General features: G+C 42.9%; 1 protein-coding gene across 1 annotated transcript in view; it reads left to right on the top strand.

Moving 5' to 3' along the window:
• The first annotated feature begins 631 nt into the window (after positions 1-631).
• LOC121953328 (ryanodine receptor 3-like) overlaps positions 632-15,422 on the top strand; it is a 112,216-nt gene continuing 97,425 nt past the window's right edge. The window contains exons 1-8 of the mRNA XM_042500355.1: positions 632-737; positions 5,878-5,982; positions 6,596-6,616; positions 11,153-11,227; positions 12,102-12,180; positions 12,709-12,821; positions 14,112-14,211; positions 14,759-14,852. Of these exons, the coding sequence (XP_042356289.1) occupies positions 5,950-5,982; positions 6,596-6,616; positions 11,153-11,227; positions 12,102-12,180; positions 12,709-12,821; positions 14,112-14,211; positions 14,759-14,852 (515 nt within the window). The 5' untranslated portion in view covers positions 632-737; positions 5,878-5,949. The remainder of the gene's footprint in view (positions 738-5,877; positions 5,983-6,595; positions 6,617-11,152; positions 11,228-12,101; positions 12,181-12,708; positions 12,822-14,111; positions 14,212-14,758; positions 14,853-15,422) is intronic.

Below are 15,422 nucleotides of genomic sequence, written 5' to 3'. Positions count from 1 at the left end.
TAGCGATGTCCGCGATATCACGTTCCCCCTTGCAACCAATAGCAAACAGCAATATTTATGATATTAAATTATAGAATCAGTATTTAATTAACATACATCAGTGTGATACAAACTGCCTCAAATGACAAAAACCATCATTGGGAAAATCAGTTTCATATGTACTTTGACTTTTGTTTTTAGACCTGTAGACCTTTTGCACAGCAGACATTTTGACATGTCATTGCAGAAAAAACATGTTTTCGAATTAGATTAAGCCAATTTGCTCAGGTTTCAAGGGGTCAATTCTTGTTTTTGTCTGAATATTTATTTACTTGTAGACAAGTCAACAAGTCTAAGTTTTTGTCTGAACAGTACAGAAAATTAGCCATGTGGAAGATAAGGACTACACAGTGGTTCTAAGATAATTATTGTATTGTGAGAGTGAAATTGCATCTTCTGTTGCTCCTCCACTGTGGTGAGGAATGGGTGGCAGTGTAACATTTTCAGTGGCAAAAGAGTCTCCCATGATCAATGCACTAGACTGGGCATGTGTGTGGGTGAAGTCAGACTCTCTCGGGACATGACGCACACACTCACGTGCACAGACACACAAACTGAAGTCCGTTTTGTCTTGACAGGATGATGAAGTGGTGCTCCAGTGTGTGGCCTGCATCCAGAAGGAGAATCGCAAGTTCTGCCTGGCTGCTGAGGGGCTGGGCAATCGGCTGTGTTACCTGGAGCCCACATCAGAGGCAAAGGTAGGCACAGAGAGACCACATCGTTGCACGCTTTGATTCTCTTTAATCTTAAAAACATTCAGCAGAACACAGAGATGCATGTTATTGGTGTGGGGAGTCTCTGCTCAGCTCCTTGATCAAAAATCATCCACTTCATTTGTTTTTGTCTGCAGTTATATAAATCAACCACACACACACACACGCGCATATGCAGCACATAATCAACAAATGCTACATGAAGCAGTTCGCAGAAAAGTGAAGCAGATGAAAGGAAGCATTCACACAGGCATGAGCACCATGGAAACCAAACATCCTTTTAGTTCATCCTCGTTTAGGTCCAAGCGAAGATTCAGTGAAGCCAAGCGGAGACGCACAGATAGGCAGCTCAGCTCAGCACGCTATCAAAGCTGGAACAACAATTCACATCCACCGCAGCCTTGTTGATGAGCTTTTCTTCCAAGGGGGTTTCAGGGATGACGCGACATCTCCGTGGGCCCACCGTCAGATGATAATTCCCAGAAATTACGCCCCTGGATGTGTCTGATGGATTGTTTCATAAACAGTGCTGTTGTTGGCTCTAATTGCCTACAGCTTTATTGCATCTGAGCAGTAGCTGTGGCTGCTGACGCATTTGCTGCGACTAAGTGCAAAGTTGTAATTGAGACGGTTCAATTTAATTGTTTGCCTTTGTAATCAGCAGGTTGCCACCTTTATTGCATTTTTGTGTAACAAATGTGGAAATTATGAAGTAGATCCTCAACCTTGTTCTGCAATATGTTTGTGATCAAGCCATCAGGGAGAAATATTTGAATGATTATTGGCTGTTGGGAAGAATCATGACAATTCAAAGATGCTCTCACCTTTCTCTGGCCCCTGTCGCTCTGCTGTTCATGGCATTAAAGGGATAGTACAGTTTTTTAGCGGGGTTGTAGGGACTACTTATCCAAAGACAGTATATAACATACAGCAGACGTCATTTGGCATGCCCCCAGTTTGGAGAAGCAGACTGAGGTCTGACATGGAAGCTAATAAGGTTGTACCCAACTCAGAATTATGCGTATGCGAATTAAGTTGAATCATATTTGGCTCTTCAATACAAATATTTGTTTTATATACAAAGTTTTAAAGTTTGATGGGGCTAAGCAGGATGTTCTGTGTGACAGCGGCATTCACGTCATATAATAAAAAAGCTAATGGCGCCAACAACAGATTGCAAATGCACATTTTTTGCCAACACCAGATATCAGAGACTGTATCCTATTAACTTGCTGTGAGCTATAAATTCACCACTACTTCACCTTATGTTGTGGTCTGTCACTCCCTCTGTGTCGCTGCAGCATGCCCGCAGCTGCAAAGAGTAGCATGAATGTAAGGAGCACTCGCTGCAAAATTTAGGGGACTAAAGGGTTCCCAGAAGTACACTGCACACCAAAAAACAACTGTTAGACTTGATGCACTCTCAGTCAGCTGAGGGTCTCTGACTGATGATTCGAGTCCCCAGCTTTCGAGGGGCAGCCCTAGAAGCTAAGCAATTTTTTTTTTCTAAAGGGCCAGCAACAAAACATATTTTACCCACCTAAAAAAAAAGTCCAACCAAAAACATCAATGTTTGTTCAAGTAAACTTTTCACTGGGAGTATTTTTACTGATTTTCCTTAATGTCAGACAGTGTTTTTCAATGGGAAAATGAAGCTGATATATCGCTCTTTTCAAAGCCAGACTCCATTTAAAAAAAACAGTGATTTAACATCGCTTAACACAGGAGCTGCTGATGTACAGCTACCTCAGACAGTTATTTTGTTTGTTTGATTTTGTGACTGTGGCGTGTAAAAGGGTTAGTTCAGGTTCACCAAAGTCATACAATAACACACACTAACTAACTGATCGAAGCAGCAGTAGACCAGCAGCCCCTGTGTTCACTGAGCTAAAATCACTGATTTTCTTACTGGAGTCTGGTGACTTTAATGAGAGCAAAGATGGGGAGCTGAAGCCATTAACAGCTTTCCCATCAGAACGGGCTGGCTGACTGCAAGTTAAAGTGCTGAAAATACTCTCATTATAGCGTAAGCTTAAACTGTTATTGATTTTTTTAGGGCGGACTCTTTTTAGGTGGTTAAGATACATTTTGCTGCTGCCGCCGTACACAGTAGTACATTGCTGCTGTGTTGGACTCCAGCCTGCTTCTCTAAACTGGGGGCCTACCAACTTCCATCTACTGTATGCAATACACTGACTATGGAGAAGTCGGCGACCCCATACAATGTAAAAAATCTGCACTATCCCTTTAATGTTCCCATAGCAGCGTCTTTTGACAGCAGGCCTAATTGGCTTTTCCCGCGTTGATTGTCTTTTAGTCAAAATCCATTAGTATTGTCCGAGATTCATTTCGCTCAAGCTATGACACCAGGCGTATACAGTGTGTGAATGTGTGAGACACACAGACACTTTTCAGGGAAACGAGGCTGAAAGAAAAACAAATGAAAGATCCATTCACTTCTGGCGATTATCTTCTCTTCTTTCAACAAGCCCCAGCAACTGCTCTCACAGAGTATGTGTGTGTATGTAGGGGGCTTATTGTGCACAGAGGGAGGTGAGGCTTTCACCCCATATTGCATGGTAATTACACCTGACAGGTGTGATGGATGTTCTCCCTATCTGGCACTTTGTCTTCATTGCTTCAGGTTTTTTTTTTTTTTTTTTTTGAAAAGGCATCAACCCACCTTTGGGATCAACGACAGAGAGGTGAACCCCCCCCCCAGAGATTAGAAGCAGGCCAGGACATCTCCTTTGCTTGGTAAACTAGTCTGATAATGGGACCCAGAACCAGGACGGGGTGAGGTTGATTTAGAGTGTGCACAGTTTAAACAGCAACATCAATCAGCCTGTGAGAAGCTGGTTGATTGTGATATATGACCTGCAGCTCTCGCCTGTCAGCGACTCAATAATAAGACCACTGGAGGGTAGATGCCCACATATTATAATGGAAGTGATGCTGCATCTTTGTTGTTTATTTCGTCATCTACTCTTAATTGTCATTTGCAAATCATCTGTTTTGGCTCCCGTCTTTGTCGCTTCATTTAACAGTTTTAGCAGCTGCAGCTGACTATGAGTTCACTTCCTCTGGGCGATCAGCTTTAACCCTTTTTGACCCTCTCTGTGGAAACAAAAACAAAGACGTCATGTATCCCTGCACACCATCTCACTACGCTCTTTCCCTCATTACACTATTGCTCATCAACCAAACATCGGGGCAAGCTGCTGTAAAGCTTCCCTCCCCCGCTCCGCCTTGTAAGAGGACATCCTGACAGTGCTGGACTCTCATCACCCCTTCCAGCTCCTCTAGACCTTCATTTAACTGCATTGCTCTCTCCAGGCAGCCCCCTCCCCACCAACTGTTACAGTCCTGCACCCACAGAGAGCAAAGGTCCGCTGTTAGTCACCGTCACAGTCAGAGAGATGAGGGCAGGGCTGGGTCTCTTCCCACCAGACCATTTATTTGATTTCTCTACGGTGACACTGCTAGAGGGAAGAGTAGGGACGTGTAGAGGCATCCCTGACCCAAAGAGCATGCTGAAAATGTGAATTATTGCACAGATTATAGGGGGAGGACGTGTAGGTGTTGCATGTACATGTGTTGCATGTGTTCCTCTGCATGTCTGCATGACAATAGCGCATATGAGACAATTAGGATGAAAATAAATTCATATCATGGATATTGCAAATGCATGGATATCATATATGGAGCCTGAAGATGGTCAGTTAGACAATCTGGAAACACTATTGTTGGATCCCGACACATTTGCATGTGTTGCTATAAATCAAGTCATCTCTGTTTGTTTTCACCGAAGCATTTCCACACTCTCGCCTGGAGCGCTTACACTTCAACATGACTTAGATTTTAACGATCAGATTGCTATGGCTGCAAATCTGTTGTTACTACACACTAAAACTGGGCTGTGTGAAGTTTGCAAAATGAGGTTAGATTAACCTGTGTGAATGAACCAGTTTGGGAGGAACTGAGATACTCAGTAAGGAGGCCAGGTCGGGTGTTTAGGTTGATATAATTAATCTTGCAGCCATACCCCACGATATCTCTGTCCCTGCTTCCCTCATTCTGTCAGTGAATCGGCCCTATACTCTCCTGTCCTGGTTTGGGACGCTATTTGGCATCTTCTTCGTCTGTTCAACAGCGTGCTGTCCAAGACCTGGCTTATCTGAGTGCAGACTGACCTGAGAGCACTTAATCTGTTTCTAAAGTACCTTTTAATGAATATCGCCCACTTGATTAAGACGAACTTGGTTCAAGTGCGGTAGAAATGCAGCAGTCAGCACAGATATTATGAGTGGACATCTAATCAGAAAATCCCGGCGGATTCAGGGAGCACTTCTCATTTTTCTGCCTATGTGCGGATGTTTTGCCTGAGCAGCAAAAACTTCTTTACATGCTAAGTCAAAATGAAGATTGATGGGAGGCAGGACAGGTGGCTGTCGTAATCATTATGTTAATGCGGCTTTGGTTATAAAAGAAGCACGCTGGGCCACTATACAGTAAGTAGGGTGCTTTCTGAGGCAGCAACTTTTATAGTAGTAGTCAACTTTTTGGGCCCACACTTTGAGGACATGCTGTACAGTACATACTGTACTGCCATGGTGGTTCCTTTGCTCTACACTCTTGTCACAGAAACACCATATACAAGGTCTAGTCAGTGATTCCCAAGATATTTCTTTCAGGAGTAAGTGGAGGCCAAAAAAAGAGCGAAAAGGAATGTGAATGCATGACTTTCATATGCCAGGTAGACACAAATATGTCTTTTCATGAATGATGCCATGTTGCTCTATTACTCCTGGATGTGGATGTTTTTGCAGATTTAAAGCAGCATTGGACAATTTTGCATCTTGGTGGATTTATAAGGCAGCTCAAGAAAACAGTTTCAAAGATTTCATCACCCCATGAAAAACATGGATAAACTGCACAGTTCTCACACCCAAATGAATTTTTCATTCATCTAAATGAGCAGAGATGGTGTTAAAAAAAATCTGACTCCTGCAGCTTGAAACTATTACCACAAACCAACTACTACAATGAGAACTCATGTGTTAACACTGTATGTAAGGTAAATAAAAACTGTGCTAACTTTTAACCAACTTGTCTTTTGTTGCAGTATGTTCCTCCAGACCTGTGCATCTGCACCTTCGTGCTGGAACAGTCTCTGTCAGTACGGGCCCTGCAGGAGATGCTGGCTAAGAGCGGACAGAACAGTGAAGGGGTGAGTGATGGTGATCACACACACGGATAAGAAACACTCTGACAATCCATACCTCAACTCCACATCCCTGAGTCATGCACTGTATGTCCATTCAAAAGAGTTTGTTGCTTAACAGTTTATTGTAATGAATGCAGCCAGCTTGGTTGAACACTCTTAACTTGTTCAGTCACTATAAAGAGATTAATGGGCAAAAAAGGCCCATTACAGTGGCCTGAGGACCCCGACTGCGGAGAGGTCTGGGCCCCTATGAATATTAATGAGGATAAAGGGGATGCCCTGGAATTACTGCAGCTTTTTCTCAAGTGCTGCATTCACTTTTAGCCCATTTGATTAACACCACGGCTTGAAGGAAAACAGCATCATTTAGCATGTACATATTTTCCTACAAACAAAGAGTGACAGTAGATTTGGCATTTTTTTTTCTCAATCAATATTATGTGACTGAATTTCTGATCAAACACTCATTCATCACCTTAATCTCTGCTCCTGATGTCGTTTTAGTTGTCTTCTTGCAAGTGTGTTTGCTTCTCTTTCGCATTGCTGTGACAGATGTGTAATTCTCCCATCTTTATCTTCTATTCTCTGTGTATAATCTCCATCTTCCGCATGATAGACACGCGGCCCGGACCGATGGGTATGTTCACCACTCATACCATTCCCCTCTCATCCCCCAAAGCATGACGCAGTAGATTAGTCACAATACACAGCCGTCCACTATAAGTCATCACCACTGAACATTTGTCTTCACATCATAAATCATAAGAAATCGTGGTTTATACTAACACCAGAGCCCGTGCTTTGGAATAACTGATGATCGTATGGATTTTTTGTGTACACTGGGTGAGAAGATTGCGTCTGAGCTCCCGTCGAGCTGACAGAGACAAATAGGGGTTCCTATAGACTTCCCAATAAGGTACCCTGTGAAGATCTCACACAACTGTGACGCTGGATTAGCGTCAAATTAACATTAGTCCTGTCCTCTGGAGCATTCAGATGGATGTTCACTGCAGTGTCATTTGTTTTATGCAAACCCCACCACATTGGATAAGCTCTCATTTGTCACAGTGTCTTTAACTCACTCTTTATGATATGAGATGCTGTGAGAGGATGCAAACAGCTGAGACCAGGATTTTTTGCAGCAAGACAGAAAATTATTGATTTTGTCAAAAAAGACTTTGGGTCAGTTTTAGCCACTTTGCTCTTTAAAGCCACGTGGTTAATGATGGTGAGAATTTCCATAAATCCTAAGTTGTTAAGGCTCATATTCATTGACTCAACTCCTGAGATAAATGGATGTTTCAGGGCAAGAGCTTTGTGGCCACAGTGGACTGTCTGTGCAGCCGAATGATGGAAGTCAAGAGCATTGGTTCCACTGCTGCTGTGGGGAGTTTAAGAGCTAGCTGGCAGGGAATTAAGAGCCGCAGCAGAGAAAAAGGGTGCTCAAAATATTAAACGCTGAATTAAAGCTCAAATGGATGTGTTCAACTGGTCGTTCAGCCTCCTCCCTCATGCATCAGCACCTTTTTAAGGCCTTAACATAACAGTTAAAGCCCATCTGTAATTACATTATATAGTTTTCTGCCACAGCACATATATATCTGCTCTGTAAATCACCTCTGAAAAAATCTGAAACCAAAAGGGACACTTATATATTTTGTATGTTTTGGTTTTATGATTGCAATTTGCAGTAATTTGTTGGATTACCATTAGTTCTCTGACTATGTAGATATAAAGCCAGTCAAATCTGAACCATATTTTGCATAAAACACTAATGTCACCTTTCCATCATAGGCAGATGGTTACACTGACTAGCAGCCAGACAGCAGCATGCTAACACAACACGAGAACCACTGTAGCTTTCCTGCTTAAATCTCCATAATATTGAATGTACAAACACACGTCTGGTCCTACACCTTAGCTTGTTAAACCAGCCAACAACATTCAGTGGGTAAAAGTGCACTTGCTAACATATAGTGTCAGGGTAGCAACCTTTGGTCTTAAAAATAATCCTAGCCTCTGAGGCTAAAAAAATGAAGCTTATGTGGAAGTGCCAGAAACTGTTAAAATGACCATTTGAAGCTTGCTTATATAGTAAATCCTATAGATGTATATGTGGAAATAAATTTGTTTACAGCCCAGAAAAAAGGTTGTTTTGGTCTCTATAGCTATTTTAAGCATTAATGACAACTTTACAGGGGGTGAACTTACCCCTTTAAACGTTTTTAAAGTTAAATGTATGCATAATTAGGGGCGTGGTCACTTTGAGTGGCAAGTGGGCACCATCCGCTGACAAGTCGCTAACATGGCAGCTATGTTGGTTCGATAATGTATCTGTAACTCCAGAGTCACAGCTTTTTTTTTTTTTATAGTTTAGTGGAAGTTAATTGTGACATTTTGGTCATTTAAAAAAGTCTTTTTTCAGTGTTTGGTCTTTGCAAGTTCCTTTTTTTCGGTAAGTACATTCTGTTAATAGTTTTAATCCTGATTTTTTTTGCTAGCGAAAATCAGCGTTAGCATTATCACAGTTTACTACAGCTGTAAATGCACGGTGCTAATTAAGCTAGCAGCTAGCGTTAGAGTTAGCTCCACTCTCTCGTCCAAATGTGGTCACTTCTGGCTCCCAAATCCAAAATGCCAATCTCAAGGCTTTAAAAGGAGAGCCCACAAACAAATCTGGAAATGTCATTGCATTATTTACTACAGTCCATGCTAACAACACACTCTTGAAATAATTTGTCAGCTACAGCTTACTGTGCAGGCTTTTCCCAGATCGGACCTCAGTTTACCAGCTGCTGTCAGTCAAACACACACCTCCGGCTTTTGTCTCCCTTTTGAGAATATAAAGCTGATACATTAAAGTCTTTGAAATATGATAAAAATTAGTTTTCAATACAAGAAAGGATCACTACATGTGATTTCAGTTGGACTTTAACATGGTTGCATTTCATACTTTCTATAGCTGAAAGATTTCCTCACCTCAGAAATCTTTTCTTTAACCTTTCACTCCGTTTGTGCCGTTGTAGCAGAGACCCCAAAGACTTTTAGATGGCTTTGGATTGACCATTTGTATTGCGTAACTTCACTGTTTTCTCTCTACTCACTTTTATCTGTTTTCGATACTGTCTTCCTATTCATCATTCTTCGCCCGCGCTGAAATGTCACTGGAGGAAGCGCCATTAAAGGGGAAATGGAGGTTGAATATGTCTCGGCTGAGGCTCTGAGATCAATACGTCTTTGAACAGATGGGCTTATCAATAGACAAGTGGCTGGAGCAAATCGGTAGTTCAGACTGAGGGGACTGCAGACGATCTGCAAAGACAACACGCTTACAACTTGTGTAAATGCCAACCCCCTTTTATCTCAGTACCCACCAGCAACCACTCTGTGTGAATTCGTTGCTGCTCGTCCAAAAAAGCGCTGACCTGTTTGATTCGGGGGTCGCTGGTCAGAAGGGCAAATGATGAGATCAGTGAGTAGATGAGACAAATCTGCTCTGTCGACATTTGTCGTGCTAGTGTTTCTTTTCCTGTGCCACCTCTTTCTGTTGTGGTGTTAGTGAGTCTTCCAAAATCTCTTTATTCAGAGAAACCACAACACTACAGACACACAAACACACACACAGACACACACACACACACACGTGTTATCTGCAGGGCACACACACCAGGAGGCTGCGTCCTGCTAAATGTCATGCCCTCAAATTGATATGATGTCCCTTGTGGTCAACAGCTGGACAGGAGATACACCACTTGTTTTTTTCTCTTATACCGCTCTGATCCAGTCTCCTTCATGGTTCAGTGAGCTGAGGGTAATTCAGTTTTACTCATTTAAGTTGCTCAAGGTGTATTGAATTTTTTTGCTGCAATGTTTCTCCACATGCAGTGGATTCTTTCTCTTATACTGACATGAGCCACAATTCCCCTCAGTGTACTCTCTGTCTGTATAATGCAGTTGACAGCCGGGGGATAAGGAAGTGAGCGAAAGGCTTGGGTTTATTGGTCGTGGTGATTGCAGCTGGATGTGCCTCGCCGCATTAAGCTCAGTACCTCAGCCAGCATATAGCAGTAGCCAGAAGCACAGAAGAAGCCTGGAAGCCAGTGCTGCAGTCTGCACGACACAACTGCATCAAATCACAGGCCCGCTATTGTCCCAGCATCCAATGGAGTGGGGGGGGGTTAATAGAGGGAGAGGAAAGTGAGAGAATGAAATAGAAGAAGTAATAGGCATGGTAGGATGTTTTCATGAAACACTGCCGTGATTCATGTGTCGCTCACATAATCAATCTAATTATGAGAAAATCTACCAAGTGTTGGTAGATTTCCAGTCTTGACAACATATCATTAGTGTCCTGCAGTGGTTAAAGGTTCAGTTAAATGTGACATAAACTATTGTTTCAGAAATTATTTCTGGATCTTGTGCCAATGGCATCACTTCGTAAAACGCAGAAGATTGAGAGTCAACTTGTTTTTCCTAATCCCTCTCAAAAAATTGACTTTTTGACAATCCTGCGTGCCCCGGGACTTAAATCATTTGTACTAAAGACTAAAAGAAAGTGGAGGCAGGCAGAAAAGCTCAGGAGAACAATAGTTCTTTCTGAATAATGACACTCTTTCTTACCTTAATGCTTCCTAGAGGCTCATAAGGAAGGTGAGTAACACGGGAGTTGCTTGCCGAAGAAAAACAACAAAAACTAGTCTTTACCCCCCTTTTGCATCTCTACCAGTAGAGATACCATTTGTTCCCCTCCTGCATCTTAACCCAACCCCATAAGCGGCGAAGTCACTCCCTGCTAATGTTGACATTGCAACGGAGACTGACAGTAGTTCTGCATCCTTCCCGTATTCCTGTAGTCGGAGTGCTGGAAAGATGAGCCCGTATCCTGTTCGCTCACGGATACAGGAGCCAGAAACACCATCTCCCGTGGCAAGTCAGTTTGCATGTCTTCATTGGAGAGATGGGGTGGCAAAGACCTCCTCAGGAGATATGTGGCTTGCAGTCATCATCACTGGCGAGAAGGTCCTCGCAGAGGTCGACATTTAGTGTCAGAGGTCGGGTGTAGATTGAAGCGGTTGGAGGGAGACCACTGGGGCTGTTATGACAGGAGCTTGAGCTGACATGTAACTATGTATTTGTGTGTGTGTTTTTTTTTGTGTGTGAATGTTCTCTGTAGGCAGCGCAGAGCGGAGGACACAAGACACTTCTGTACGGACACGCCATTCTCCTTCGGCATTCCTTCAGCTCTATGGTAAGAGATTGCATGAAATTCAGACCAAATTATAACAACAGTAGGGTCTAAAACAGCAGCATGTAAGAGTTAGAACGATTTAGTGGTATCTGGCGGTAAGGATTGCAGATTGCAGCCAGACGAATCTTCTCCCAGTTAGAATTCCTTCAGTGTCACCTGCTAATGTGTGCTCAACTTTTTTTGCAATCCAAATGTTTAGGAGGTTTTTAACCGCCTGAGCTGAAATATCCGCAGCAGTCTCCTGCTCCAAATAAATTGACAGGATGTTTTAAACTGATAATTACTATAAATTAAGCAGCTTCACTGTAAAAATCTGTGTTTTTCTAATGCAATTTGGTGATCATTAGAGAAGCGCTGCTAGCCCAGAGTCTGCTAATATGTGTTCACTTCTATTTTCTGATAACTTAAGAGCCAGACTACCAGGAGGATTTTACAGGAAGCCAAATTATCTGCAGTGGTCTCCTCTTCTCCAAAACAAACAGACAAATTCTGAATATTAAAAACTACTGCTAACTACTGCGGATGACAAGAAAATGCAGTTGGCCCTATCCATAGCTAGTATTTTTGGTTGTCCATTCTGGGCTACTCTAGAAATATGGCAATGCAACATGGTGATCTCCGTAGACGATGATCTGCTCACTATGTAGATAAAAACATTCTAAGGTAACTATTCTTATTTTCAAGTGATTATACACTAAAGAAAACGTACTTTTTATATTATATTCCATTTTTGCCAATATATCCCCTTAAATCCTACACACTGAACCTTTAACCACCATTAGCATTTTAAGTATATGGCTGGCAAGGTCTTCTGCAGAGACGTGTGTGTGTGACAGCCCTGTTCTGTGTGGTTTGATGTGTCCGTTGACCACAGTACCTAGCCTGCTTGAAGACATCAAGGTCGCAGACAGATAAGCTGTCCTTTGATGTCGGCCTGCAGGAGGATTCAACAGGTAAAAGAAAAGCGCTTTACAGTTTGCTTTTATCCACCTCTTTTTCCTCTTTCATTCTGGCCAGCTCTGTCTCTCTTTGTCTGTCCCTGTCTTTGTTCCTGCGTCTCTGTTTGGTTTCTTTCACTCAGTCTATCTCCTTCTCTCTGCTGTCTGCGAGCCCAGCTCTCTTTATCTCTCTCTCTCTGCACCGTATTTGTTCATAAGCGTGTGTTATCTCAGTTAATATTCCCCGTGGAGCACTGTAGACATACTGTGTGGTTCTTTTGTCGGTGCCGATTTCATCACTGCTGCACATTTGCATTATTATTTGTTTCATAGCATACAGCAGATGAGCAGTCACCTCAATATGACTTAAAATGATTGTTGCCATGGTGCATCCTTGTGCAAGTTCTCATTTCTGCCTGCTCTCGTCTCATTGCATCATCAGTAATCACAAATGACATTGGGCATAGGTAATAAGGTGCTTTCATCGGGTTGTTTGGATTAAAATATGGAGACAGCGTATATACAGTATGTGTATCATTGTAGGTGAGGCCTGTTGGTGGACGATCCACCCTGCCTCCAAACAGAGATCAGAGGGAGAGAAAGTGCGCATCGGTGATGACCTCATCCTTGTCAGCGTGTCCTCAGAGCGATATCTTGTAAGTTTATTGTTTTCTGTTTGATCCTTGAAGCTGTAGCTACTGTGTGTGTGTGTGTGTGTGTGTGTGTGTGTGTGTGTGTGTGTGTGTGTGTGTGTGTGCATAATATGGAGGTCTTAGTGGGAGAGCATCAACTCTTCTTCCCCTGATGTGACAAAATTTCAGATTATCCCCAATCCTGTTACTACATGCTGCACTCTCCCATGACCTCTCTCCTGCAGGAGGCTTTAACGTTAAAAGCAACAACTTTTCCCCTCTGGATGACTGCATGGCTGCTAACAGTTACATTAAACAAAATTTGATCTGCACTGGAAATGTCTGCTTCGGTGGATTATGCAGCCAGTGCCATTTTAAATGAGCCTTTCCTGTTTTCATCCTCGTCACATCCCCACGTCCCACCGCCATCAATAATGATTATGTTCCTATTGCACTTCTGAACTGACCTTTTCAGCAGTAGGCTTCCTCTTTTACTATTATGCCTTCCTGCCCTCTAAGCTCAGCATCATAGCACCGTGTGATGTTAAGCCCGGGAAGCATGTCCCCTGTGATCCATGAAGTTGGTGACAGCCGCCAGCAGGCTGTGTTTACCCCCCCCATGGCAGCAGGGGCACGGCCAGATGACCACTATTGCCTTACAGTCACCAATGTCAATCTAGTAGTCTGTCCCGGCTATCACCCACACAGTGGTATGTGGGGACAGCACCTAGGGCTGCAGAGGGACTCTGGAGAGGGATGATCAGGACACAGCTGCCACAAAATTTGTTTTTGGACACACAAGAAGTTTGAAAAACACAGCCATCTACATACACACTCATTCGCATAGCATCACAGGCCCCCAGATGGTATAAATTTCGAAGCACTTAAGGCATCTGTCCGTCATGTTTATGGTTCAATCAACACTCAGTGATAAATTGGAGTTTGCTCCTGGATGATAAATGATTCCAGAGAGTTTCAAAGTTAAGCTTAACTCTGTCTTGACAAGTCAACATCACATTTATTTTGAATAAATTATTTCATTTAGATATCAGGTATCCAGTGACAATCTTCCCATAGCACCCACGTTTGTTTGCAATAGAGTTGTTCTCTGGGGATTTATTTACAAACAAAAATGTTTAATGACATCTTATTCTGACAGGTTCATTGAATTCATTTCTTTTTATTGTGTAGAACAGAAGAGATGCCTCATAATAAAACATGCTTCGACTGTCTTTGACAGTTAAGCCCATGTGCTGTCACTTCTGTTGATGTATGCAAATAAACGAATGCCACGTGTAATCCTCTTTCCTGCAGCACTTATCCATCTCCAATGGTAACATCCAGGTGGATGCCTCCTTCATGCAAACCCTGTGGAACGTCCATCCCATCTGCTCCGGTAGCAACATAGAAGAAGGTAAACACAAAACTCCAGCCTCCATAATTTCGTCAAAGGTTTCTTCCACAATCCTCTCCATGATTCTCTAGTATTGTTTTCCACCAATTGGTTAAAGGGATACTTTACCAATTTCCAACCGGCTTTGTATTATACTGTATGTAAAAATGAACTTCTCTCCATCTTACCAGTGTCCAGATCTCCCTACTCAAGTCTTTTCGAATTATCGCTGGGTCTAGGGCTATTGCGGAAACTACAGATAGGCAGTGCTGATCAAATATTAACCAAGATTCTGTTACTATGCTGCTTTTTTTCTCACCCCAAATGTTTTCAGAAACGTTTTTATCTTAGTGCTTAACTGCCACCGGCAGGAGTGTTTATTGGTCCAGTGCAGCACAGAAAAACCTGTAAAAGCAAAAGTGCGCCCTAAATTTACAACCCACCTTTGCGATCTAGATAGTCCATGTTTCTAGTACGTATCCACGAGATCGCAAGCATTCACAGTAGAAGCAAAATGTCTAGACTAGAGCCACCATATCTGAATCTTCTGTCCTTCCTCTTCCAATAGGCTACCTTTTGGGTGGTCATGTGATGCGGCTGTTCCATGGACATGACGAGGTGGTCGCCATCCCAGGATCAGACCAGAGTGAAGAGCAGCAGAGGTGCGAAAAACAGCAAGCAGTTGAGCAAACTCCACTGCAGCTTTAGGTGTCACCCTGTAGTGAATCCAAGGCAGTTATGTAGCACACGAGAAGCAAACTGACCCATAAGTTACCTATGGTTCCTCAGCTCCCATCTCCCTTCATAAAAATGCCTCTGACCAGCATGACTCTCAGCCCTCTGGGGAGCCAAAATGGCTGCTGTGTTATTTTTATCTACAATATAGATGCTCAGTGCCAACACAGATAAGGTAGGCCACGGAAAAAATGGCACACTGGGCTCAAAGTGGGTCACAACAGCGGGCAAGGCCCATTCACATTCAGCCAGGTGCCAGGAGATGTGTGTTCCTCCTGGGCACAAACACACATAACCACATGGTGTCTATTTTTAGAACAGCGCACAGCAAACATGGAGGCGGGATTGAATATAATTTTCCCGCTTTGGCTTTTTCTCCCACTGTTGTCCTTGAAATTCACCAGAAGGAGCAAGCTGTTTTAGAGGTCTTTACATTTTTCTGGGGCAGATCAAACACACTCCAAGCTGTCAGCGAGGGGGTGATGAGCGATTTCTTT

Source organism: Plectropomus leopardus, chromosome 14 (genome assembly GCF_008729295.1).
Source record: "Plectropomus leopardus isolate mb chromosome 14, YSFRI_Pleo_2.0, whole genome shotgun sequence".
NCBI classification, from domain to species: domain Eukaryota; kingdom Metazoa; phylum Chordata; class Actinopteri; order Perciformes; family Serranidae; genus Plectropomus; species Plectropomus leopardus.
This window is presented reverse-complemented; position numbering and strand designations above follow the sequence as displayed.